The sequence below is a fragment of the Phoxinus phoxinus genome, assembly GCF_949152265.1.
Source record: "Phoxinus phoxinus genome assembly, chromosome: 8".
Classification (NCBI taxonomy): Eukaryota; Metazoa; Chordata; class Actinopteri; order Cypriniformes; family Leuciscidae; genus Phoxinus; species Phoxinus phoxinus.
Window position 1 is genome coordinate 33,960,904 of NC_136883.1, and position 27,709 is coordinate 33,988,612.

A 27,709-nucleotide genomic window follows, 5' to 3' on the forward strand; every position below is an offset into this window, starting at 1 on the left:
TTAATTTCTTCAAATGTATCACATTTCTACAAAAATATTAAGCAGAACAACCGGTTTCAACCTTGACCAATCAGAAATTATTCTTGAGCAGCAAATCTGCATATTCTAATGATTTCTGAAGGATCATGTGACACTGAAGACTGGATTCATAATTAAAAATTCAGCTTTGATTTTAAAATACATTCAAATAAAAAAACGTTATTTTAAATTGTACTTATATTCCACAATTTTAAAAATGTTACTGTATTTTTGTTTAAATAAATGCAGCCTTGGTGATTGTAGTAAACTTATTTAAAGAAAAAAGAAAAAAAAACTGTTGAAAATGTCATCCTACTCCCTCTGTTCATATAGACACAAAAAGATATTACTATTATCAGATATTTGCTAAACTTGACTTACCTGATCATTGCAATTTGTACTCGAGAATGAATAAAATGTCTCTTAGTAACTCTAGCTTTTTTTTTTGTATTTTCTACAGTCACACTTCAAGGCCCGGTTTCACAGACGGCCTTAGTTCAATTAGGACATTAAAGTAGCTTTTATATACGTGTCTTAGAAAGAAAACAACATTACTTGTGTGCATTTTGAGGAAACAATGGCACTGATATATTTTTAAGACAGGCCACTACAAGTTAAAAGGGCTCAAGCATGCATCTCGTCTAAGAAAGCCATGTTCCATGATCACGTCCTGCGTTTGTTAAATGCACAATAGTGTTTCCTCGACCGCTGTCTCGGCTCGTTTGTTTTGGTTGATCTCACTAGTTGATTGTGTCTCAGACTGAGACTGCAGAGGTGGAGAACTCCTGTGAGAGCGCCGTGTGTAAGAGAGGGTTAAAAACAAAGCGTGATGAAACTCTCTCCCTTGACGAGAAATCAATTAGCATCTCCCCTCGACACCGCGGCCGCAACACACACTTACATGCTGCAAAGACAAGCAATCGTTTACGCAATCTTACAGCAGACTGCGGGTCTCGTTTAATGATGCTTTGTCCTTGACCTTGAGTTAATTGGATGGCGATTCAAACATTGTTATTGATCACATAAAGGTGGACATATGCCATTATAAAAAGTGTTTGACGCTAGTAACATGAAAGCTCACTTGTGCTTTCCTCTTAGCTTGTTCAAACTGTCAGTTTAGAAAGCAACAGATCTGAGAGCATGCAGTTTTGTTAGCTGGTAGTTGCATGTGGTGTGTTCCTCTCCTAAGGTGCCTTCACCCAGGTGACCCCGGTCTCCAAGCAACCAAGCACAGCAGTATTTGGCAGTGAGAGGATTGCATATGATTGCAGCAGGGGTTGGTGTGTTGTGGGAGGGCGGCCAGCCTCTATTACTCATCCTGGAGAGTCCAAAGCTTGAGAAGGGGGATCTCTGGAGTCACAATTACAAAGCGCTTGACTGTCTGATGCAATAGAGCAATCAGCAGCCACAGTGTGTGAGACACACACAAAAAGGTAGTCGGACACATCGCATGTTTCAGGGAGAAATTTGAGCTGGATCACGTTATAGTCACGTTGAATTGGTACAGAATATCTCGATAATGTGCATGGCCAGTGGTTAAAAACATGAATCATTACAAATGCTCATGCTTCCCTGCCTGATATGTAAAAATATTTGAATATTCAAATGAGTTACAGCAGCTTCAGAGCCATTTTGTGAATGTGAGTGAGAGGCCTGCATACATTAAATCTTTTTTTGGAGATATTTAGTATTTGTTTTGTGTGAGTGAGTGTGTTTGTGTGTGTCCTGTCCTTTCCTGGTAAACTCATGTTATTTTGTCCCCACAAAAATGGTAATATCCAAAATCCTTGTCCGTGTGGGGACATTTTTAATCCCAATGAGGAAAACGGCTTATAAATCATACAAAGTTATGTTTTTTTGAAAATGTAAAAATGTAGGTTTTCTTCAGTGATGGGTAGGTTTGATGATGTGTATGTTAAGTCATCTTTAGTCTCATGCATTTACATTGTGACTGTAGCCTACCTCAAACTCTGTGTGTGTAAAGGTGTGAAGCTAATGCCCCGTACAGACGTATGACCCATAGAAACCTGTGGGTGTGGATGTCAAAGAAACAACATTGCATTGCACATCAATCTCCTGTGGGAGGTCCTAACATTTTTCTATTGTACAGGTAACGTTAGCCATTTTGTCTTCATGTAGCCTAAGTTCTCTCACACAGACAACGTTGGGTTCAGATTCTTAGAAGGCCGACATGCTAGCATCGCTGCTGAAGAACTGTGCTACACTACTACCTTCAATAAATTATTATCCCCACAATAATTTATTTGATGAATTAGAGAAATCGAATACATTGGCGAGCCACTCAAACGACTGCTCAGCCAAATATAGAGAAATCTAACAGGTTAGTGGGTAGAATATACAGTTTAATTGTACAGTAAAAAACAACAAGATTATTACTATGGAAAGTCCCATAGACAGTAGGGAAAGTCCCCATAAAACATGGAAACCCAACGTGTGCGCGTGCGCGTGCGTGTGCATACTGGTCCTCACTAGAGCTTATAAATCGCCGAAACATGTTTGTATTTAAATCTAGTGTTTCTGTGATGGGTGTGTTTAGGGGCAGGGCTTATAGAAAATATAATTAACCTGATATAAAATCAATGGAAGTCTATTCAATGTCCTCTAATGTAGTGAAACAAGCGTGTTTTTGTGTAATTTAATCCGTCCAAAACTTTGGGGCAGTGAGATTTGTATTTTTTAAAATTAATTTAATGTTTAATGTTGCTGCTTAGTATTTTTGTTATAGTTTTTTTCATGATTATTTGATGAATAGAAAGTTCAAAAGAACAGCATTTATTTGAAACAATTATCTTTTGTAATATAATAAAAGTCTTTACCGTCATTTTTGATTGGTTTTGTGCGTTCTTTCTGAATAAAAGTAAAAGTAAAATTATTATTTTTACTGACCTTAAACTTATATATAGTATAGCATTCACCTTTGGAAGCTAAAAGAAAATGAATGTATTTTATATGAAATGTGTGAGTAATTATGTTCATTTTCATCAATTACTTCATCAATCATCATTTTAATAATCATTTAGTATCTTCTTCATTTTACAGCCTAGCAGTAAAATCAGACTGCCATCCAAGTATAAAACGAATTGCTAAAATATGTTGAATAAAAAGACTGCATGCATTTCTGTTCGTTCACACAGGCTGTAACAGGAACACATGTGCACACATGCATAATCACGGCATAAAACAGCTTGATTTCAAAGATTATTATTGTTAATCTCTCAACTGTTGGCTGTATGTATTGCATGACAATCACCACAAGATGGCACCATTGACTATCTTCTGTTTCCATCTATCTCTGCGTACTACATGATATAACATCTGTTTTTTATGTTTACATCATTTATGTTTTTCCATTGTCTGAACTACATCCGGTTTCACAGACAAGGCTCCCAGACTAAACTGGATGTTTGGGCTGTTTTAACTAAAGCAACTTGCACTGACATATCTTAACATATGTGTGCCACTGTTTTGTCTCAAGATGCACACACCAGTAATGTCCCAATTAAACTAAACTAATCCTAGCGTAATCTAAGCCCTGTTTGTGAAACCAGGCCTAACATTTAGCTTCGAACTTGATATTTAGCAGTGAGCGGATGGGGGTAATCATTTAAGTCGAAATATGGCACAACATCTCTGACTCTCACAAATAGGCCTAATTATTATTTTTTTACTGGTAAACAAAGATATGTAAGATGAAAGTCGTATGTGCCCAAAACATTATAGACTATGGCATGTAAGGCCTACCTGTTGTGGTTGTGTGTTTGTTGTTAAGTAAAATGATCTAGAGAACAGTCAGGAATTTTGACTGTGATTATCTCTATTATGCATCAACTCTCAACATAACAGAGGCATAATAGTTGCTTAATGTCTTTTTAATAAATGCATAAAAACTATAATATTGAATTATTTGTCTTATGATGTTTAATTATCCATGTTTCAAACACCCTTAACCAAGAGAATCACTAACTTTTACTAAGATTTGACTACATGAATCAAGGTGATTTTGGCCTTTTATCATATAGACTTTTCAGGGTCCCACATTAGGGACACAACTGTCCCACATTAGGAAGCTAATATCACTAATATGTCTATCATTTATTTTATGAATGTGTAATCTGCATTTTCTCTTTTGATTTGATTCGGAAACAATCCTGGTTTTTGTGTGTGTTTTTTGGGTGTGGATCTAATGTTTTGGCTACACATTGCAATATGTCACAGAAGTCTGAAATGCAAAAAATGTCCCATATTAGGTATAGGCCTTCAAGTTGCAGTTTAATACAACCAAATTATATATAATTTAGTTGTTATTAAATTATATGTTCATAAGTTATAATAGGTCTTTTAAATTCTATAATTCAAATTAATCAAGTATTATAGCCTACAAAGCTAATATAATTTTCACCCTGGGAATAATATAATCATGATGAGTATTAATGAGACTTTATGAGAATTTAAGCAATTCTACAGTAGCTAACAGAAATGGCATAATTAGTAACTTGCTTTATACTCACACGCCTCTAGGTGTCACAATACGACTATATCGAACATTTGAGCTTTATGTATAGACCTTATAATAAATCATCTGGTAGGTTTTCATGTCCAAGCAAGGTGAAGATCATGAAGAAGAAAAAGGCAAGAGCATGATGCTGCTTTGAACAGTCTGATCAAATGTATTAGTTTTTTATTTAATTGATCTTGTCCATATCCATATGTGGTGGACATATAGGCATATTACATAGGCAATATGTTTTCTGCCCTTCCCAACAAATTTAAACTAGCAATAATGTGTAACCAAACATAATTATTTTATGTGTAAAGCTATTTGTTTTGAGTTTACTTATAGTCCTTAAAGTTACTTATAGTCAACTGAATGTGTTAAAGGGATTTTTTATTTTATTTAAAACATTTTGTATCATTATTTTATCATTTATTTTCATTATATTCTGGTTGCGAGGTATTAAAATTGTAAGAAAAATATATAAGCATTTTCGGTACTATAAAGACATATTAGTCTTTGTAATAAAATAAAGAGAACAAATATTGTATGTTAGCCTATCTCAAGAGCGCGAGCGATGATTATCTCTATGTTTATTTAGGACGATAGTCTTTACTGTAAGGAATGTATGTTTTTTGTCGGCCAAGCTTGCTCACTGAAAGCCAAGTGCAAAGTTAGCCCTCCCCTTTAATCGCCTTTGCCCGTGCGCTGATCGCTAGAGGAGGACAGACAGCGGAGGGAATGAGAGAATGAGAGAATGAGAGGTAGACAGGACTTTACACGGGAATAATGGCGGCGCCGCTCCGGCGGGACACCTTACCTGAGAACTGCTCTTATGGGGTGTGCAGGGACGGGAGGGTCTTTTTCACTGAGTGAGGATACATGTTTACTATTGCATTAGAAAGAATTTCTTTCTCATTGCGTTCGAGTGTTTTCCAGCCTATATTGCATCGCTAACAGGTGGTTTGTTTTCCTGCCAGCGATGAGTCGTGCACCACCACTTGGATTCATCCTCTTACTGGAGAACCTGTCAATTCTGGACACATGATCCGATCCGGTAAGTGCATTCATGCTTCCATTTACGTTAGCTTTATAGATGTTATTACGTGTTGCATATGCGTATAAAACAGAACGCTAAAAGTTTCGCAAACGTTGTGTCTTTCTTGCCTCTTAGATCTACCCTCAGGTTGGGAGGAAGGTTTCACGAAGGAAGGAGCGAGTTTCTTTATTGAGTAAGTGGATGTGTTTATTGTAATTATACCTTGGCACGGTCATGTGGTGCGTCAGGTGAATTACAGGTTTAACGCAGGTCATAAGTGGGCTTGGTCTCACATCTGTTCAGGGAAAAATTTATATTAAGAATTGTGCACGAGAGTCATCAAAGGTAAGCTACACACAGTTATTGTCTTTGTCGACAGGCATTTAAGTATAAAAGTCTGCTGATCAGAACAGGTGTACAAGTGTACACACACACACACACACACACACACACACACACACACACACACACACACACCTCTTTGAGTTTTCAGTTCAAGTCTCTCTGTTGTCTGGGACTCAAAACCAAGTTACCTAAATACTGTGCAGTGCTGGAGTCTTTTTAAAGAATACACACAGTTAGAGCAAGTGTTGAAAACTATTATAGAAAATGCTCGTTTGCTGTATGCTAAACATATATTATGTTACGATTTTGCCAGCTACATACTTTTTGAATATAAAAAAGATACTTTATTTGTTTTTTTATCTTATACTACCCCACCTAACCAAAATATGTTTTGCTAACGTTCCCATTAAATTTTGAAAATGTTATTTCTGAAAGTTTAATTCAGAATGTAATTTTTTTTTTTTTTATGTTTTCAACAAAATTCTGGGTAATGCAAATGTTAATGGGATATTCTATCTGATCATTTTGCAAACGTTACGGGACCGTTACTTTAGAATAGTCTCTGAAGTAGTACGGTAACATTTTATAAATGTTAGACGATCGTCCAACTAAAACATTTCAGAAAATAACTTTTCACGAAAGATGTATAAATAATGTTTTTTTTGTGCCAGCGTTTTGAGAACATTATTAAAAACTAAAACTTCTATTAATATTACTAAAATAATGTTTGTTCATAACTTTGCCAGAACATTATGGTGCGTTCAAGTCATGTCGAAAAGATTGTATTTATGAGTTGAACGCACATGAACGCCACCACAAAGTCGAGTGTGAAGCTCGGGATTTTCTTTAAGCCCGGATTTTTATGAGTTGCTGGCATGTCTGAGAAACGTGGTGGAATACCACAATACTTATAGGTATATATTGCATAAGCATTAGATTTACATTATCAGATTTTTTTATTTTCATCGAAATAAGCTTATTCCCTGCACAAACTATGATAGCATTGTAATAACAATATAATATGTAACGATAAAGTTTACAGTGCTTCATAAATTAATTAAAAAACTTCCAAGGAGCACCTGAACCATTAGCCAAAGTTCTGAGAACGTTAGCAATCCCTGTTAGCTGGGATTGCATGTTTGAAGTTGCCAATGGTTCACATGCAGATATGTGTTTGCTGGACTTCACTAGATTTGCTGATACACTATAGATCAGTGATTCTTAAAGGAACACTCCACTTTTTTGGGAAATAGGCTCATTTTCCAACTCCCCGAGAGTTAAACAGTTGATTTTTACCGTTTTCGAATCCATTCAGCCGATCTCCGGGTCTGGCGGTAGCCCTTTTAGCATAGCTTAGCATAGATAATTGAATCTGATTAGACTGTTAGCATCTCTCTAAAAAAAAAAATGACCAAAGAGTTTCGATATTTTTCCTAAATCACAACTTTTAATTTTCTGTCGGTCTTACGATGTAACTACAGAAGAATCAAGTTTTAAATGGGAAAAGTATTGAAACTCTTTGGTCATTTTTTTGAGAGAGATGCTAATGGTCTAATCAGATTCAATGATCTATGCTAAGCTATGCTAAAAGTGCTACTGCCAGACCCGGAGATCGGCTGAATGGATTTGAAAACGGTAAAACTCAACTGTTTAACTCAACTGGGGAGTTGGAAAATGAGCCTATTTCCAAAAAAAGTGGAGTGTTCCTTTAAGGTGCGATCACATCAGCGAAATTTCAGCATATGGCATTGGCTATATTAAACTGCAAGTGTGTTTGGAAAAATCCTCTTTGTGCCAGTCTTGTTGTCTTGTCTTGCTCTGCTTCATGGTGTTTGCACTGGTATAGAGGCCTCATCTCCTATCGGATCTGTGTGCGGTGTGTTTAATTCCCAATCTGGCTTGTAGCGCTCTACATTTGAGTCTCAATCTCTTCCAGGGATTTTTCATATCTTCAGAGTTGGCTCATGGCCTAAGAATTAATAGAAGAATAGAAACTCTGAATAAACCTAATGGGAGTGACTGTCAGGCTATCTAGATTTGCTCTGATTTGGGGATGAATTTGGTATTAAGCTGCTGGTGGTTGATCAGGACAAAGGTAATGATCTTATATTTGCAGTCAGAGCTGAATCTTGAGTATGGAAGAGAAAAAGACAGTCAGCCTGCAGAACTGTATTTGCTGACAAATCCAAAACGCATCACATGACGCCAGTCTGTTTGAGGATCTTGCATGGGTGGAGCCTGTGTGGTTAAAGATAAACAGGATACAATACTGTAGACTGACACTGTACAGTGTGATCAGGAACACAAAGCGGAATGAAACTAAGATAGATGTGGATTGTAATTGATTGATTTAAATAATTATTTTGAAAATATTTGGTGTGATTGAAAAAAAAAGAAGTTTTTGGCAACAGTCGTATCTCCTAGTCCCACAGCCTGTACCCAACTTTCCAAGCAAAGACCAGAATCTGTTTGTGTTTGGGAAATGAATCTATGAATCTATCAAGCATTCAAGTGTGTGAATCAGGTCCATGGAAGAGAATTGAGACACGAATCTTTCTGGGGGCGTTCACTTCACACGACTCCGTTTTCAACTGCAAACAGAAAACTTATGTATTTTGGCCGTTCATTTAAGTTGTGTTCACACTCGGCACGTTTGGTTGAATTAAAACGAACCCTGATGTGATTGCTCTGTTAGTGCGGTTCATTTGAATAAGTGTGAACGCTGCCGTCTGAACCCAAACAAGCCGACGGAGACCCGCTGAAAAGATGTTAGGGATCACACATACAGCAATTTGCATTGACAAAGTAACCAGAATTCATTTTCAGTGAAAGGTCACGTTTCTGCCTAGAGGACATGTGCCAATGTAGCAGATATTACACTGTTTAAAACCTTTATTGCAATCCACATGTATCTTAGTTTCATTCTCATTCATTCTCTGTTCTCTAATCTAATCTCACCACAAGTCGTAATTGATGAACCTTACACATTTATTGAACTGAACTGAACTGACTTGAACTGAATGATGACATTTTTGTCTTTTTAGAGCTGCTTTACAGCAGAATTTGAACTCTCATATTTGATGAAGTTTGCATCACTGATCCAGTAACTCTGAAGCTGCTTTTAAATCAGTCTGTAAAGTTTTGCAGGCCACATCCAGCAGTAGGAGTGTCCTATCATGCAACAGTAAATCCTGTGCAATAAAGAGGAAATAAACTTGGGATCCTGTGGATCAAGTAAATCATTAACTTTGATAAGTTGCTGAAAGTGAGCTGCATTTTCTGTGAGGGAATGTTGTGTTGAATCAGGATTTGACGTATAGTGTATTGTGACAGTCAGAGTATCCACCTTTCCGATTATTGTCGTCCTGGCCTTTCCATTCCCAGCTCCAGAGAAGGAGAAGCTGAAGAATGATCTTCAGAGGGAGATATGAGCGAGGACTGCACCGTAGGAGTGTGTGTGTCTGAGAGATGTGTAAAATGCTGGCAGCACTTGATGAAGCACATCACACACATATTGTGCGTTGTCACAGCTGCTATAAATCCAGTGTTGTTGCTCTCCTCGGGGGAAACCAGTTTCCCGGATGCGTGTAAAGCTGTGATATTGCATGACTGACAGACAGGACAGGAATATAGGCCGCATCCTAAACTACTTTGAGATTTACAAGTCTCACTTTTTTACAAGTAGCAGTTTTAATAACTCTTTTTATTATCAAGCCTGTCCTATAGTTCAGCAACATGACGATCGCTGATTTGGACATTAAGTTTGGGCTTTTAGGGAGGAATGAAAGCTAAAATCGTCATTGCTGTTAGGGTTGCTGTCATTGTGAAACGTTGCACATTTATTGTCCTTTTCAGACACCTGGTAGAACTGCCAGATGCACTTATTACGGTAATTACAATAACTGTGTAATAACTAGGAACTAACCCTGAACCCACCTCTAAACCTAACCTTAAGCCATGTAGTTACCTTATATTACCCAGTCATTTCTTAGGTAAGTGCACTGTAAGTGCATGTAAGTACACATTTGTAGAATAAAGAGTTTAAAATGAAGAGCTTCAACCCATATTCAGTGTGCAACTTGAGCGAAGTCAATGCATCGACTTGTACCTGAACTTTAACGCGCTTTAGTTTGTAAAACAAGACATTAAAGACCTTTTATGGTATTATGAGAAGTTTAAATATATTTTCGGGCCGCCACAATGAACGGGATGCTCTAAAATCTATTTGTGGCGGTCGATGTTGATATTGTGACGGGCCACCACAGATTAAGCCTATATGTATGGGAAACACATAAAGTTTGGGGTAAAAATAAAGTTTGGATTTTTTTCAGGATTCAATGATGAACAGAAAGTTGAAAAGAACAGCATTTTTCTTTCTAACTTTATGAATGTCTTTACTGTCACTTTTGATAATTTAATTGCGTTCGTCCTGAATAAAAAACAAACTTTTGATTGGTTGTATACTTCTCTCCCTTCATACAGTATGCCTTCTATCATATCTTAAATTTTTTTCCTGAACCCCATACAAAACAGTATAGAACTGTATCCATTGAAAATCCACTTAGAATACCTTATTGCTGCTACATGAACCTTTGCTGTAAAGCTGTTTACTTTGCATTAAATAAAAATGTTTTGGCCCACTTGGTGTTGGTTTACGCTGATCCATTATAAGCCGGCTAATGTTATGTAAAACAAGATAGGCCAGCTTTCTCTGATGATCATTATCTGCGCTCTTTTCTTCTCTCCATGCATGATTAGGAATGGGCCTTATTATTTCCCCATCAGGCGAGATGCAATAAAGCAAAAAATGATTAAAGCACATTTTCTTGCCTCACAAAACATTTTCGCCTGTAGTATAGACAGACAAATTACTGATCAGCTCTCTATGATCCTGTCCAAAAACTACTAATTTAGACAGAAAGTGTTCTGTTACAATTCTCTTTGTTTGAATTGTGTTAGGGGGTTGGTTAAAAGCAATGTGCTTGTGCACTAAAGGAACTATTTGCTTCTAGGTTAAAGTTTTAGTTCACCCAAAAATTCTGTCATTAATTTCTCACCCTCATGTCGTTCCAAACCCGTAAGACTTTCGTTCATCTTCAGAACACAAATTAAGATCAGCTACGCAACTACCACTTTGATGCTTCAAAAAGTCCATAAAGATTTTGTAAAACTTATATTGAGCATTTTTTTCTGAAGAGACTCGATCGCTTTACATGATGAACGGATTAAATTTAGGTTTGTATCCCTTAAATAAACTCTTAAATATCTTCGATGCTATGAATCTGGCAACTTTTCCTAAGATATTGTGCCAGACTAATAAACATCTGTTCAGTGTGCAGTGCACCTCGTGTGGTTTGTGAACGGTCGGAGGATGATAGCCAGACTGTAGTTATCCTAGCAGTCAGCAGGGGGTGGATATGAGAATCCTGCTTTAGGACTTCAAAAGAATACAACGTACGCTGAGTCACAGTTTTGGTTTTCAACAGGTCTTGATAATGATAATGATACGGTTATGATATCACAGCTCAAATGCAGAAGCATATCCAATGAACATGCTTATCACAAACACTTGGTTTATCTTATCAATTTTTTATGAACTGTTTGCGTTTGATTTCAAGTTCCATAGCAACTAAATGATTAATCATGCACAGCTCAGACCCTTAGGAAATGAAACTAGGATGTTTTTTCGGCCTTAAGGGTGGTGTGAGCCAAGCAGCTCAGTGTGGTTCATATTAATGAATCTCTTTAGGATAAAAATGAGTGAGCTTTCCTGAGCTATTACATATTAATGTGCCCTCCGGGCTGTGAGAGTGGGAGAAATCCACCGAGCACAATGTCTTTGTAACTTGATTCTCAGATCCTGTCTTTACTGTTACACTTGACTCACATCGCCGTCACCTAGGGAGTGTGAGAGTTACTTCTTTTGTTTTATTAATATTCTTGCATCGTTTGAGTTGAAGTCCATGTGAACCTAGTATTTTTTTATCACTTGTTTGACATGAAGTCATGTGACCTTCTTGAAGAAAATCTTGAGACTGCAGCAAGCTCTGAAATGTGGATATTGGGAGACAATGAGTATTCAGTGGTTTTTTAAAAGTCCTTTCAGAAACCAAACTCTTTAGCAGCTCTTTAGTTCTATTACTCTGACAACTTGTGGTTAACATACAGCTATAACAAAAATACTGAAGATGAATACAATAAATACATGTTCTTTGGCAAAAAATGCCTATTCTCAGTGTGCAAACACAGAATAGGCTTTTCTGATTCTCAGGCTATCTAAAGAAATTAATACTTTTATTCAGCAAGGATGCATTACATTAATCAAAAGTGACAGTAAAGACATTTAGAATATAATGTTACAAACCATTTCTATTTCAAATAATGCTGTTCTTTATATTCATCAAAGAATCCTAAAAAAATTATCACAGTTTTTGCGAAAATATTAAGCAGCACAACTGTTTTCAAGATTGATAATAATCAGAAATGTTTCTTGAGCAGCTAATCAGCATATTATAATGATTTCTGAAGGATCATGTGACATTGAAGACAGGAGTAATGCTGAAAAATCAGTTTTGCCATCAAAGGAATCACTGTTTTACTGTATTTTGATCAAATGAATGCAGCCTATGTGAGCAGAAGAGATTTCTTTAAAAAAAACATTTTGCACTTTTTCTTTCAACTCACAAACTAGCAAACGTCTGCCTGCTGTCTACCAATCTTTTGATATAAGGTCATTATATCTGGTAAGATCTGATGTACATATTTTATTAAATACATTGGCCATCAATCTTTTAGACAGCAGGGGGAAAAGTTCAGTAAAGATACTTCAAACATAATTACATATTGATAATGTTCATGCATACATGTAGAATGTTACATTTTTTTACTAGTTTAAATTCATTAGGCATGCAAAATTTAAACGGCAGATAAAAATGCTGGACATCCAAACAATCACACCACAAAAAGTTGATGACTCATAATTGCAGAGGAAGCTTTTTTTCTCTGAGCTAAATATCTATCATCACTCTAGCTTGTTTGTGATTGAAGATACTGTCAGAATTGCCCACAGACTCTCTGATTGCATTGTCATTTTTTGCTGCTATCATAGCTGTGCAAGACAAGTCAATTAAAATGACCTACAGAGAGAAAGAGAGGGTCTGATTAGAAGATTTTTTCCCATCTGTTCAACCTCGTCCCATATCTGATGCTGGTAGAGGACACTCCACCTATAGCTATCAGGTCACCTTCTCCACATGATGACCACAGGAGGTGATTTCTGAATTGAAAACCCTCAAATGCTCTCTTTTGGCAGTACATTATTACATACAGTAAAAAAAAAATATTACAGTAATTAAATAATATTACTTAATAATTAAATAAATAATAAAAAACATTCTCACAGCATATCCAAGGCTCAACCTGAAGGATTTTTTTTTTTACTTGCCCTGCCAAAATTTTCACTGGCCCCACCACAAAAAAAAACAAATAAATAAAAATAGGCCTAGTTATTGTTTTTGTTGTTTTTGACCCATAACCTTAATAAATAAGGTTATGACACCAAAACTTACTAGCTTAATTCATATACATTTTAAGTAAACTGTCATTCATAAAATAAGAACAAATAATCAAATTACGAGCAATAGCACAAATAAATACAATAGAACAAACATACAAATATAAATAAACAGTGCTTTTCAGGTTTGTCTAACAGTAGTTTTCAGGTAGAGAAATTTAATAATCGAATGTAAAATAACACTGCATATTGTCTTCACTTTATAAATTAAATATAGATTAATCCTTATTAAAGTTGTTTAGTCAAGAGTTTTTTTCTTTCCCTTGTTTGATTAACATTAAAAACACAGACAGCATCAGGTTTATTAGGCTGCTGTCCCTTTAAGAGCTTCACAGATCCAATATACTGTTACACATGCGTTTTATTCTCAACTGTTTACTTAAGACACACCAGACTATGTTTTTGAGGATACTCGCCAATACAGACATTTTGACATGATTTAGTGTATGTCTGCTCAAGCAAAAGAAGACGTGAAAGTGAATTCACTTCAGTATCTGCGCGCTATCGGGCAGTCCTTATTGTCGAGCCCTGATATCACTTGTTAAGCACTTATTTGATATTGTTTGTGATGTCTCACTGTGGGAATGCTTATGGAACAGTGTTCTCTGTCATGTCTGCTTGTGATGGATATCAGTGGCTCTGACTCAGTGGGTTCTGCGGGACAAAGGAGAAATTGAGAGGCAGATTGGGCTAGCTAAAGGCATGCTTTGTGAAACCCGGAGGCGTTGGCTCTCTGAACCCCTAGCGCCCTCACTGCAAACATTAGCATTGGCATCTCGGCGCAGCATCAGATCGTGTGTCCGTCCTTGGCAGACTCGGACTGGCAGAGACAGGAGATATACGGACAGAGACGAGGTCGGGAATGGGGAACTGCTGTGGTCGTGAAGGGGACTCGGGTCATGAGACGGTGCTGGTCAGACACAAGGTTGCATGGCCAGAGACGGACAGGGTCATCTTCGCAATAGACAGGTACATGTCTCTGACACCGTTCTGGTCTGTTTAGAGGATGTGGTGCAGTTTGGCATCCCTGTATATCAGTTAAAAATATAGTATCTCATTCACAAACATACAAAACACACAGATTCATAAGGTTCTTGGAGTGTTTACTAGTGTGCTAGTGAAGTGAACTTGACCGCTGATTCTGTCTACAGTTACTATTTAAAGAGGCAAACAGGATTGGACACCATTCAATAAATGTTATTGAGATAGATGACTGGCCACAGGTGCATACAGATAAGTGAATATTGATAAATGCCTTGTTTTGGTTGGATATAATATAACAGCTAAATACCATTTTTGAATGGGATGTTAACTATGACAACTGCGGCTATGTTAACTATAATTATAACAATAACTGTATTGTTTAGTCATAATTATATAACTTTTAAATCATTCTAATTATATGAGAATAGGGAAGTCCACACCATAGCTATACACTAACACAGAGGAACGATATATTTGGAATCTGTTTCAGTTCAAATTTTTTTCCAGCTGATGAATATTAAAAGCATTGACAGCCAATCAGAAGGCCTCAAGCTGTTTAAATTTGGTATCAACTTGGTGGCTTTAAAAAAAAAACCAATCTAGTACTAATGAGGTTTTCTCTAAGCTTTATGCATCATATTAACTTATTCGGTCAAATGTTGCAGGAATGCAAACAACTTAATTTGCATATTGTCTTTGATAATTAGTTGCAATTTTCAACTAAGTTTCATAACTAATGCCAAAGATCTTGTTAATTTGATGTCCTGTTTGCAAATCTCTTAGAGCCTTATCTAACTTTTTATTTATTTATTTTTTAGATAAAATGCTATGCAGCATTAGTGCTGTAAAAATTCTGCCCTTCTTGTTTGCTCAAGCCCTCGTTTTCATCCGAGATTCTTCTTTAAGTCTTTAATGAGGACAGAAAGAGAGCGGCTGGTGCTTGATGTTTGCAGTGATGTGACGGCCTCACATGGTTCCAGCGAGAAGTTGTCATGTTTAGGTCATTTTCTTCACATTCGCTTTGATAAAGCAGGGAAGCACGGCACATTAATATTGCCGTGGTGGGATGTGTCATCGGTGCATAGGGAGGTTTTGAAGACCAAACTATAGGAAGAATATCCAACCTAAAATTATTATGAATTATTAATAATTATTGCTGTTTGAAGTCTGTTTGATAGCACCAGGCTGTTTCATTGTTTCTGAGTCATTAGGCTAAATCCCGGTGGGTATCACTGTTGTACTGATTCATATATTAGGGCAAAGTATTAAAACTACTGCTAAATACTGGATTTAAAACCTCACGTTATGAGAAAAAAGCAGGTGGTGACAGAGGTTTTAGGTATTCATATTTTCTGGTTACATTTTCTATTAGTTGCAGTGACAAAAACAGGGTCACTTGACAAACAAATTAGTTCCCTTCAAAAGTAACATTCAGGTCAGTCTAAGGCCCCGTTTACACGAAGGGAGGAAGACGTAGATATTTCTCTGCGGTTTGGCCTCTCATTTACACGAAACCCCCGTTTTTATCACAGAAAACGATTATTTCTAAAAACTCCGGCTAAAGTGGAGATTTCTGTGTTGCCATGTCAACTGGGAGAAACAGGGTTTTAGGTTCTCTCTTGTCGATTCTGAGGATTCTGATTGGCTTGCATGGCTTTATCCTTCTCCCTACACTGCCGCCCATAGGTTTTGCATAGTTATGATGGCGCTCAACGGCGTATTTATGCGGGTTGTGTCCACGATGTTATTATTGAAAACGGAGGGAGGGGGGATATTCGTTTATTCGTAAATGTGGCCTAATACAGTGGTTCCCAACCCTGCTCCTGAAGGACCCCCAACACTGCACGTTTTCTAAACACACCTGATTCAACTCATCAGCTCATTAACCCATGTGATAATGAGCTGATGAGTTGAATCAGGTGTGTTTGATTAGGGAGACAAAGAAAATGTGCAGTGTTGGGGTCCTTCAGGAGCAGGGTTGGGAAACACTGGTCTAATAAATATTGATCATACATACTTGTAGACTCTCTGATAGGTTTTGTTTATGTGCCTCAAGGTCTATTCAATACGTTGTAAAGCAGTGGTGTCCAATCCTGCTGATGGAGGGCCAAGTAAACCCCAATTAAACACACCTGAAGCAGCGAATCGGCCTTAGGGATACTAGATACTCCTGCTAAACTCTGCAGGACAGTAGCGATCCAGGACCGTGTTTGGACACCCCTGTTGTAAAGTGCTAATGTGCATGATTGCTATATGCATTCTAGCAGTTTCCACCATAGCACTTTGAAGTCATGTAAACTTTATAAAGGCAAATGAAAGAGTTTTCAACATTTATGTCATTGGCGCTTTGAAAACATCACTTATAAATAAAGTCACTTCCAATAAATTGTATTGAAAGGTTGTTTACTTTACTTTCTGCTATTATCAATTATCACGATATGACCAATTCCAGTATGATAGACATGCTGTCTTTTATTTGTACAGTACAATTTACATCCCAAAGTGCATATGCCTATTTTATCTGGATTCAGTAGGAATCAGATGCCTGGTGTTTTCTTCCCAAAGTTTGGCCTGAAGAAATCGGGCCTTTTACATCACACACCGAAAGAAATCTTCCCCACAGACACCTTTCACAGTCAGAGATTACTCCAATTTCAGCTTTTCTGTGAAGTCCAAAGCCTGTGAAATGAAGATTCGTCCAGTCTGTGAAAACTTTGATTTAGTGCATCCATATGTAGTTTCAAATGTAACCCTTGATGTTTTGACCTCCATTACACTGAAATGCCATGTCTTTGATTAACTAGGTCAGTGACTGTTTGTTAAGGAGGTAATGGATGTTAATAGAGCTTTAATGAAAGATGCTGATTGACTGGTTCAATAAAAAACTTTGACATTTTGAAATTGGATTCTGAATGCACTAAAGAAAATATGAATTCCAACAAGTTAGTATTGGGTCGTTCTGTCACATGCATCACAGCATCAAAACATGAACATCATGAGGTTCTTTCAGAGAAATAGCCCACCAGATATTTACCTTATATTTTATTCTGAATAATATCACAGTCTCATGATATTATTTAAAGAATTGTATTAACAGGGAAGAAGCAGATTTACATTTGGAGATTAAACTTAGTCATAATTCAGTCATTGATTATGAAGTTGAAAATTAATATATGTTACTTGTTTTAAGACAGTTGTCAAGGCCTATTTGATTTAATCACATTTCTTCTCCGTTTTAAGCAGATTTAAAATTTCTATTGATATTGCGCTATCTAATATTTCTCTGTCTTGTACAGTTTGTGAGCATTGGTGTTTGTGTAACAGTGATAGTGTGGTTAAGACCTGCAGGCTATCTTGTAGTACGATGTGTAAAAATAGGAAGGTCTGTGAGTCTGCTGAGATCTGGAATAAAATATCTGGTTCACAGATGCTCTTGAGACGGCAGTAGTAAGATACACCATACTTTTTTGACTAAAATATAGATGTTTAGTTGCTGTGTTGATTTTGCGTTGAGTAAATGCTACTCTACTGCTGTTCAACGGTTTGGTGTTAGCAAGATTTAATGAAATTAATATTTTTATTCAGCAATGACCACAGACTGTAAAATGACCCATTCAATTAATCAAAAGTAAAAACATTTTTAGCAATGTTGAAGTCTGTTACTATTTCAAATAAATGCTGTTCGTTTGAACTTTTCTATTCATCAAAGAAAACTGAAAAATGTGTCAGTTTCGACAAAAATATCAAGCATCAGAACTGTTTTCAACATTAATAAATATTTCTTGAGCAGCAATTCAGGATATTTGAATGATTTCCGAAGGATCATGTGACTGAAGGCTGGAGACTAATGATGCTGAAAATTCATCTTGGCATCATAAGAATAAAGTACATTTTAAAATATTTGAAAACAGTTATTTTAAATTTTTGTAATATCTCACATTGAGCATAAGAGACATCTTTAAAATACATTTAAAAAAAATCATATCGGCCATAATCTTTTAAACGATAGTGTATGTTTGCAGCTTGCTGTGGTTTTATTCGTTTTTTAGCGTTTCGAGACAAATGTCTTAAACCCCAAATATTGTCTCTAGCAGTGATTTTGTATGTAAATCTCTTAAATTAGGATATTTGTTGTGAATTATCGGGGCATATTACTTTGCTTTTAATAATGTCTTGCAAGTCTGAACTCGTTCAGTGTACCAGAATAGTCCTCAGAAGGTCATAACTCAGCGAGCTTGGGTTTCGGTGTTGACACACAGAGAAAGAGGCTGGTGGTGAGATTTATAGGGCAAATCTTCACACATCAGGGAAGATGTCCTCTTGACTTTGATGACTGTATGTTCTTCAGACTGCTGTGTGCTGCCGATAAGCTGTGTGTACGTCACTAGTCACACACTTCCCGTTAGCTGATAACATTGACCAGACCAGACACTCAAAAATCACATGACCGCACACGTCTGTGATGAACATGGGCACAGCTTCAAGGAAAATCCGTGTGTGTTTGGTGCAGATTCAATCGGGATCAAATTAGGATATTGCATCATGATATATGGAATCATATGCATTGCATGTATTGCAATGTGTTATCATGAGCTAGTTGCTCATGTGGAGACTGGTGAGTATGATGGAGGACACGTAATTGTGCCAGTCACTGGCTAGCCAGCTTAACCTCCGTGGCTTATTTAATGCAGCTCATTACTCGAACTCTTACTCACTGATTTAAATAAATCACTGACAACCCTTCAATGCCCCAAGGAGGGATTTCCATGTAATTGCACATAGAGAAGAGGATGATCTGTCCTCTTTAAAAGAAGGATATTTCAAACAAAATTTCAAATGTATTTCTAATATTGATTTTGCAAAGATCACCTATGCATACAGGGTTACCTTAGTCACAATAAATATAAAAATTGACATTGTTTTTGCAATATTTATTGTAAATAATTTTCCGTGAACATCATTTTTTTTAGTTTTTTTGATCAATTTGACCCTGTAGTCTTTGATTCAAATAAATCCCCCTTCCGTTTGCAGCGACATCTCTTCTCTGATCAAGTTTACTGGCGGTACAACCTGTCACTCACATGACATCCACCAATAGCAAACCACAACCATACAATCAATTCCTGATGTAGAAAGTCAAGTCCCGCCCCTACATCTTTTTTTTATTGTTCGAGAAGCCGTTTCACTCGAATATACAGCACAATAGGGAAGAAAGAAAGTGAAACAACTTCAGTTTCATGCAGCTTTAAAATAAAAATTCTGCCATCATTTACCCCGCTCACCCATGTAATTTAATTTCTTTTTGAAGAATGTCATGACTATGTGCTCCTTCATAATAATATCCATAATTCTCTTAAGTGGACTAAATGGAGTCCAGAGAAATCTGTCATATTCACCAGAAGAAGTTGTGACATTTTGATTAAATATTATTAAAAAATAAACATACATGGATTAATCATTCTATAATGTGCATTTACCAAAACAGATAGGATGAATTTTCATTTCATGCCGACTTTTTGACAACTTGAAAATTGACAAAGCAGGAATGAATATGTGGGATTTTGAGTTATTTTAATGCTTCTTTGTGCTGACACTAACTAAAAACAAATCCCATCTGGGAGGAGACAGACTATGAAATATGTACTCTTATTAATCTCTGCTTTGTGAAGCCAAAGTTTTAGCTTTCAAACACTTCACTTAAATTCACATTCAGCCCCAGCGAAGGCCTAAATGAGATCGCTTTCTTCTGCCAGCATGAGGCTCATGAAGATTGAACCTGAGATTACAATGCCACTCACACTTTATTCACTTTAGTTTGTACTTTTCTTTTTTCTATATTTAAACCTTTTAAGTCTCGATTTAACAAGGTAACAGATCTTTTTCATGTGTTGTGACGTATATGAAGTCCAATGGATTATTGAAAAAGACGAATTTGACTCTATCCATCGGTTGTTTATTGAATGGAGGCAGATCTGAACGCTAGCTTACAATCAATGCCCTGCATATGTGTGTTTCTGCAGAAGATCGAGTTTTGACATTTTGATAAAAAAATTACGATGCATGTTTACATTGAAAAAAAGAAAAGAAAGAAAAACCAGCATAGTGGACTGCAAAAACACGTTCTGTGTGGAAGCAATTTCCAGTTTCGGTCCCAGCCAGTGACTTTTTTTTTCTCCGAGCAGAACTCAAGAGCACCTGTATTGTTTATTTATTCATTGATCAATACATTTTCCAGATCATTCTCTCTCTCTTTCATTGATATATATATATCCCGTCCTGTGCTCAGTCTATCTCTCCCTCCAACAACACTGCACATCCTGTGACAGAGACAGGCAGAGATTCAAAAAGAGTATTTTCACTCTTTTCACCCCTCCCTTCCTCTTTCCCCCCTCCCCGTGAGTGTGTGCAGAGGTACGTCAGAGCAGAAGACTGGTGTGTGTGTGTGTATGTGTGTGTGTGGCTGATGAGAAAACAGGAGCGTCGGAGATAGGAGACTCCACACAGACAGCAAAATCACGATGCTTACGCCTTTGCCTGCTTCAACGTCGAAACGTGTTGGTTTCACCTACTCTGTGTTTTGACGTCCACGGAGCTCTGAAACCTCTCTGCTGCTCACTCCTGAGAAATGGAGGAGATTTAGATTCGGGAACTATTGCATTGGGGCTCTTCTCGGGACTCTTTTCTTTTACTCGGACTGATTCTTTCCATTTCTTGCGTTGTTTTCCCCTCCTTCATGAAGCCTGCATTTACTTTGCTATTGAACTGAAAGCAACAGAACTGGGCTGTCAGTCATACGTTTGGAAGTTTGGAGCTGTTTGGATTAAACATGTGGAGCCAGTCAGGATATTCCAACCAATACCAACCTCATCCCGCTCACCCCTTTTACCATGTACCGTACAGGTGGGTTGTCCGTCCTCTTTTATTTTAGATCACATTGAATGTTAATGATGAAGGATTTTGGCAACATTTCGCATTGGTTTTCCTCTTCCTGTAATGGGGAGTGTCCACAGAATCCTTCCCGAGGGGTCATTTCAGGATGGATCTGCCTGGCTGTTGATGCTGAAACCGTTTGGCAGGTTTTAGTTGGATAAAACTAGATTAAATCGAAATCACGTGTGTCTGTGGCAGGGATTACACTGCGGTGGGAATGAATGAGAACTGCTTTATTTATGTCAAGGCATTGTGGAATTCCAACAGGTCCTGCTGAACTGGCAAGTTGAGTGAGTTCTGTGGAAAGGGAGACGCACGTGATGCACAAAAACATGTCATAAATACTCACTGTGAAGGTGTATAGTGTGCTCCACAATCCGCATGCCTTCATATATTGTTGTCTTCCTAAATGACGGTTTTGTATTTCTTTGAAAACCAGCTGCAACATTCCAACGTACTTTGCAAATACTTCTGCAAGTGTGTTTACTTTGAACTCTAACTCTTTCCTGATTGCTTAAAAAGAGATTGTTCTTTCATTATTTACTCATTGCAGGCTTTTGGCTCTGATGCATTTCTCATGATGCAGTGGAAATACTACTGTTAGTTCAGTTGACTTATATTTTTTGTGTACTTTCAGAGGCACAGCAGGGGTTGCTTTATTCCACTTCGCTTTGTTTTCAGCCGCATTGAGATAATTACGCCATGCCCATTATTGTGAGTTGCTTCTTTAACAACTTCTCTCAGCATAATGTGTTTACTGTTCACTTTCCCTTGCTATAGACTGAAAAACGTCAGTGTAACCTACATTTGTTTTATAAAGCAGCCCTACTTCTCTAGCATTTGTTTAGCCACCATATGAGAGTGCTTTGCTTTTGATTCACCTGATAATGCTTTGCTGGAAGTGTCGCTTGGCTGATGTTGAGTAACAATTCATCCACTCTTTTCTAGGACTACAAGTTTGAGGTTTGATGTTTCATTAAAGGGATAGTTTACCCCCAAAAATGAACATTCTGTCTCTCCTTCAAGTTGTTCCAAACCTGTATGAATTTCTCTTTTCTGCTGAACACAAAATAAGATATTTAGTAGAATATGGGTAACCAAACATTTGATGGACTCCATTGACTTCCATAGTATGGAAAAGAATACTATGGAAGTCAATGGAGCCCATCAACTGGTTGGTTTCTTCTTCAAAATATCTTCTTTTGTGTTCAGCAGAAGAAAGAAATTCATACAGGTATGGAACAACTTGATGGAGAGTAAATGATGACAGAATTACATTTTTTTGATGATCTATCCCTTTAAGGCAGTGGTTCCCAAACTACTTCTGTTGGGCTCCCCTTTTGTAGAGAAAAATATTTTCAAGACCCCACCTAGATGCACCCACATAAAGACACTCTCATACAAAATCCTATAGGATTTATTTGTAACATTGTAGGGCTGTAAACGATTAATTGCGATTAATCGCATCCAAAACAAAAGTTTGTGTTTACATAATAAATGTGTGTGTATTGTGTATAATTATTTTGTATATATAAATACACACACATGCATGTGTATATATTTAAGAAAAATTTGTTATTTATATATAAAATAGTTCTATTTATATATAAATTATATAAAAATATATATGCAGTATAGAAATGCAAATATTTTTCAAATATATACATGCATGTGTGTGTATTTATATATACAAAATAATTATACACAACACACACACATATATTATGTAAACACAAACCTTTATTTTGGATGCGATTAATCGTTTACAGCTCTATAACATTGTACTTAATACAGTACAACTTCTCAACTTCAACAGGCTTCTCTTTGTGTTTGTGATTGTGAAGTCATTAAGGGGCATCTTAACTTGTTCAGCTTCATACTGTCCGAATATTTTGAAGCACACAACACACTGTGTGGTCTCTCTGCATTACCACCACAGTTGTACTGGTGAATTGGAGGGCGAGATATGGCACATTATTAGGGCCCAAGCCTTGAAAAGGCGAAGGCCCTATTGTTTTTCTTGGGATTATTATTTATTCTTCTTCTTCTTCTTTATTATTATTATATTACTACCTTTTGGTCACTTTTGGGGGCCTTAACGTGCTCAAAAACTCTTGAAACTTTGCACAAATGTCAGAACCTGCGGCCATCAGGGCCCGACTGAAGCTGGGACCCGGGCGTGGCAGGGGGGCTCGCCAGCGCCCCCTGGAATGGGATTCAAAAACATGTCCATATATCAAACACGCTTGCATGAAATAATATGAAACTCGGTACACATATAGATCTCATCGGGCCGAACAACTTTCGTGCTCTAAGTTTTACGCCAGTCCAACAGGAAGTCGGTTATTATGGGTTGTATGGAAACGCATGTTCTGGCATTTGAAACACTTCTCCTAGAGAATTCATCGGATGACCACGAAACTCGGTGTGCATGAAGCCAAGACATGGAGGATGATAAATTGCGAGGGGATTTTTGATATCTCGAACGGTTTGGCCGTGGCGAGGAAACAAATTTATGGCGAATATTGGAAACAGGAAGTGTGTTATAACATCCTCATACATTAACTGATCTTGATGAAACTTCAGCAGTGTGTTCGCTGTAAGAGGCCCATCACATGGATGTGACTATTGTGAGTCAAAGTTATAGCGCCACCAACTGGCAGCAGGAAGTGTGTCACTTTCAAGATACTTTTGACCCAAGAGGGGGGGTTAGTTTTACCTACAGTCACAAAAATCTATATATGTATTCTTCTCCTTGAGCCGGACAACTTTCTAATTTACAGTCATTAGCTCAGACCAACAGAATAGGGCTATTTAATAAAAATCAAGTCATACATAGGGCTATACTGCCCTCTAGTGATGTATGACAGTCAATGCCAGCATGTAAGGTCTAAATGAGATCAAAATAGTTCAGACATAAATATATATTTATTAGGGTGACTGTGTGAGGATATTTTCCCACCGGTTAATCGACGTGTGACACCGGCGGGAGCTTTTAAATCGCTAACTTAAAAGCGAAAGTAAGTACTGGACGTCCAGTAGGAATGAACTAAAACACATTCACTCTGTTCTGCTCGTTCCTCGCCGTGAACGCGTTATTGCTTGAATTGCGAGTTCAATAGCCTATTATTCTTAATGGAAAACAATAAAACAGTACAATGACAGATTCGCTTAAATAGTCGTTTTTACACAAAATATTCCGTCATCATCTTTTCAGTCTGCTCTTCACCCATGATGATTAATGAAATTGGACTGATCTTTGCTGCGACTCTCGTTCAACTCACGATTTATTAAGCGGACACGTTCAGGTTTTAATAGGTTAGTGCCCGTTCTCTAACTAAACTAAATTATTTTAACACACACACACACACACACACATACACACACACACGTGCATTGCAATCTCAAATCGACGGTGGAGCGCGATGATATATTTAAATCTGTATATTGTAGCCTAATATCTGTACCTAGTCACACCCCTACTCTTATTAAATGTATGCTTCATATTTCATTTTTAATTTCTAAATTTGATCAATAAATTAAATTATTTAGAATAATAAGACACTATAGGGACACCCTGTGGCTGATCAAATTAAATATTTTAAACTGAAAAATAACAATGCATTAAATAATGTTATGAGATTGTTTTAAATATAAGTTAATTAACGATCGTTGGAAAGAATGATAGGCTATACTTTTGAACATAACACTAAACCTCCTTTAAGTGTCGCAAGGCGACCGTCTTAATGAGCGAGTCATTGATTCATTCGTTCAAACGAGTCGTTTGAACGACTGAGTCATTAATGAATGAGACAGTTGTCTATTGATTGATAATTGAATCTTTGAGTCAAGCGATTCTTTCAAAAAGCGGAATCATTCACTAATGAAAAAACACTGTGAGATGCGCGATGGTTCTGCTGTGATCTTTGTTGAACTATTTTCGCTGCTGAAACAGAACAAAAACAGGAACATTGCATCTAAAGTGTAAGTGACTCATTTTATGCATTTATTGAACTGTTGTATGAAATCTATGTCAATTTTTCAATTGTGATGGTGGTATTCATGAAAAGAGGACTCGTCGTGTGAGGTTGCTTAACTGTATCATGTTAGAAAATATGAAAACGCCCCATTTTTTAATTGTTCACTGTGATTATTTTGTGAGTGCTTCGCAACATTGTTACCGTGACTAATGTATTTATAATGCACTATCGATAGCAGCTTACAATAAATGTTATAATCAGGATTTTGTTTCTTTTTTCCCCATGTTCTAATCAGGTTGGGCAAGTAAAATTATCTTTGTCTCAACCATGCGCTTTTTAGTTTCATGATTTGGCTCTATAGTTCGGGGTGGATTGCTTGAATTGTGAGTTCAATAGCCTATTGTTCTTACAGTAAATGAAATCGGACTCCTGCTGCTGATCTTTGCTGCTTAAAATAAATAGATTACTGCTCTGTTTGAGGACAAGAAATTAAAACCAATGCAACATGATGAATGTCCAAAAGATGGCACCGACAGACTGTTTTTAAATGAGGTTGGATACATTTTTTTTGCTTTTAAACTGTGTGTGTGTGTGTGTGTGTGTGAGTAGTGCTGGGTATCGATTCAAATTTCAAGAATCGATTCGTTTCCGATTCTCAAGATCTTGAATCGATTATCATTATTCGATTCGATTCGATCCGATCTGATCCGATCTTATATTTTTAAAATACACACATACCGGTATATATATATATGTATATATACAATTTTTTTTCTTATATGTGCCCTCGATGCGCACTTTTGCAGAACCCACACTGATGCAAGCTCTAAAGCAGACTTCTTCTCGGCAGTCAAAGCGGAGTTACGTTATTGCCCGTCGTGCACAGGAACCCGAAAGGCACCGGGGTGGCGTTTTTATATATATATATATATATATATATATATATATATATATATATATATATATATATATATATATATATATATATATATAAATATAGCTGCAAGCAGCGATGGAGGGCCCAAGCCGGTGGCACCGCCACCTCGGTGCCTTTAGTGCAACTAAAGGCACCGGGGTGGTGGTGCCACCGGCTTGGGCCCGTAATCGCTGCTTGCAGCTATATTTATATATATATATATATATATATATATATTTAGGGCCCAAGCCTTGAAAAGGCGAAGGCCCTATTGTTTTCCTTCGGATTATTATTATTATTATTATTATTATTATTATTATTATTATTATTATTATTATTATTATTTTTCTTACGACTATTCGGGCACTTTTGGGTCTCTTAACGTGCTCAAAAACTCTTGAAACTTTGCACAAATGTCAGAACCCGCGGCCATTAGAGCCGGACTGAAGCTGGTACCCGGGCGTGGCAGGGGGGCTCGACAGCGCCCCCTGGAACGCGGTCCGAAAACTTGGTCCATAAATCAAACACGCTTGCGTGGAATAATATGAAACTCGGTACACTTATAGATCTCATCGGTTCATATATCCTTCGTGCTCTGACTTTTTACCCCAGCCCAACAGGAAGTCGGCTATTTGGCGTAGTTTAAAAAACACATGCAATGGAATTTAAAATACTCCTCCTAGAAAATTCAACCAATCACCACGAAACTCGGTGTGCATGAAGTCAAGACATGGAGGATGAAAAATTGCCAGGGGATTTTTGATATCTCGAACGGTTTGGCCGTGGCGAGGAAACGAATTTATGGCGAATATTGGAAACAGGAAGTGTGTTATAACATCCTCATACATTAATTGATCTTGATGAAACTTCAGCAGTGTGTTCGCTGTAAGAGGGCGATCACATGGATGTGACTATTGTGAGTCAAAGTTATAGCGCCACCAACTGGCAGCAGGAAGTGTGTCACTTTCAAAATGCTTTGAAATCACCCTCTTATTTTTACCCGATTTGCTTCAAACTTTATGTGTATAATGTAAACACACGGCAGATGTAGACCTGTGAAAGGATTATTGATATCTTAAATACTGTTGCCATGGCAACGCAGCAAACTTTAATATTCTTTTTTAAAGTTTTTGAGACTCTTAACATGCTTGAAATTGCATGAAACTCGACAGACACTTTACATTTATTGCCTAGTACACTTGTGCAAAGTTTCAGAAACGGGCGTGGTAAGGGGCTCAGTAGCGCCACCTTTAGTCAAAAATGGGGTATTAGTTTTACCTACAGTAACAAAAATCGGTATTTATATTTATCTCCCCGAGCCGGACAACTTTCTAATTTACAGTCATTAGCTCCGACCAACAGGAAGTCAGATATTTTGGTTTGAATGTGATTTGATGGGAATTTTGCCAGT

General features: G+C 37.1%; 3 protein-coding genes across 12 annotated transcripts in view; all 3 read left to right on the forward strand.

Moving 5' to 3' along the window:
- Nucleotides 1–27,709, forward strand: part of pik3c2a (phosphatidylinositol-4-phosphate 3-kinase, catalytic subunit type 2 alpha) — a 109,493-nt gene that overhangs the window by 41,540 nt on the left and 40,244 nt on the right. The window lies entirely within an intron of this gene.
- cd81b (CD81 molecule b) overlaps nucleotides 1–27,709 on the forward strand; it is a 123,544-nt gene that overhangs the window by 4,266 nt on the left and 91,569 nt on the right. The window lies entirely within an intron of this gene.
- The window catches only part of plekha7a (pleckstrin homology domain containing, family A member 7a), a 101,129-nt gene continuing 78,655 nt past the window's right edge, over nucleotides 5,236–27,709 (forward strand). For 7 of the 10 annotated variants that reach the window (XM_079620869.1, XM_079620876.1, XM_079620877.1 and 4 more), the window contains exons 1-3: nucleotides 5,236–5,403; nucleotides 5,512–5,588; nucleotides 5,706–5,763. In XM_079620869.1, coding sequence (XP_079476995.1) covers nucleotides 5,321–5,403; nucleotides 5,512–5,588; nucleotides 5,706–5,763 — 218 coding nt within the window. In that variant the 5' untranslated portion in view covers nucleotides 5,236–5,320. Of the gene's footprint in view, nucleotides 5,404–5,511; nucleotides 5,589–5,705; nucleotides 5,764–14,281; nucleotides 14,458–20,885; nucleotides 21,373–27,709 lie in introns of those variants that run through there. The other 3 variants (XM_079620880.1, XM_079620871.1, XM_079620878.1) reach the window with 2 other exon arrangements.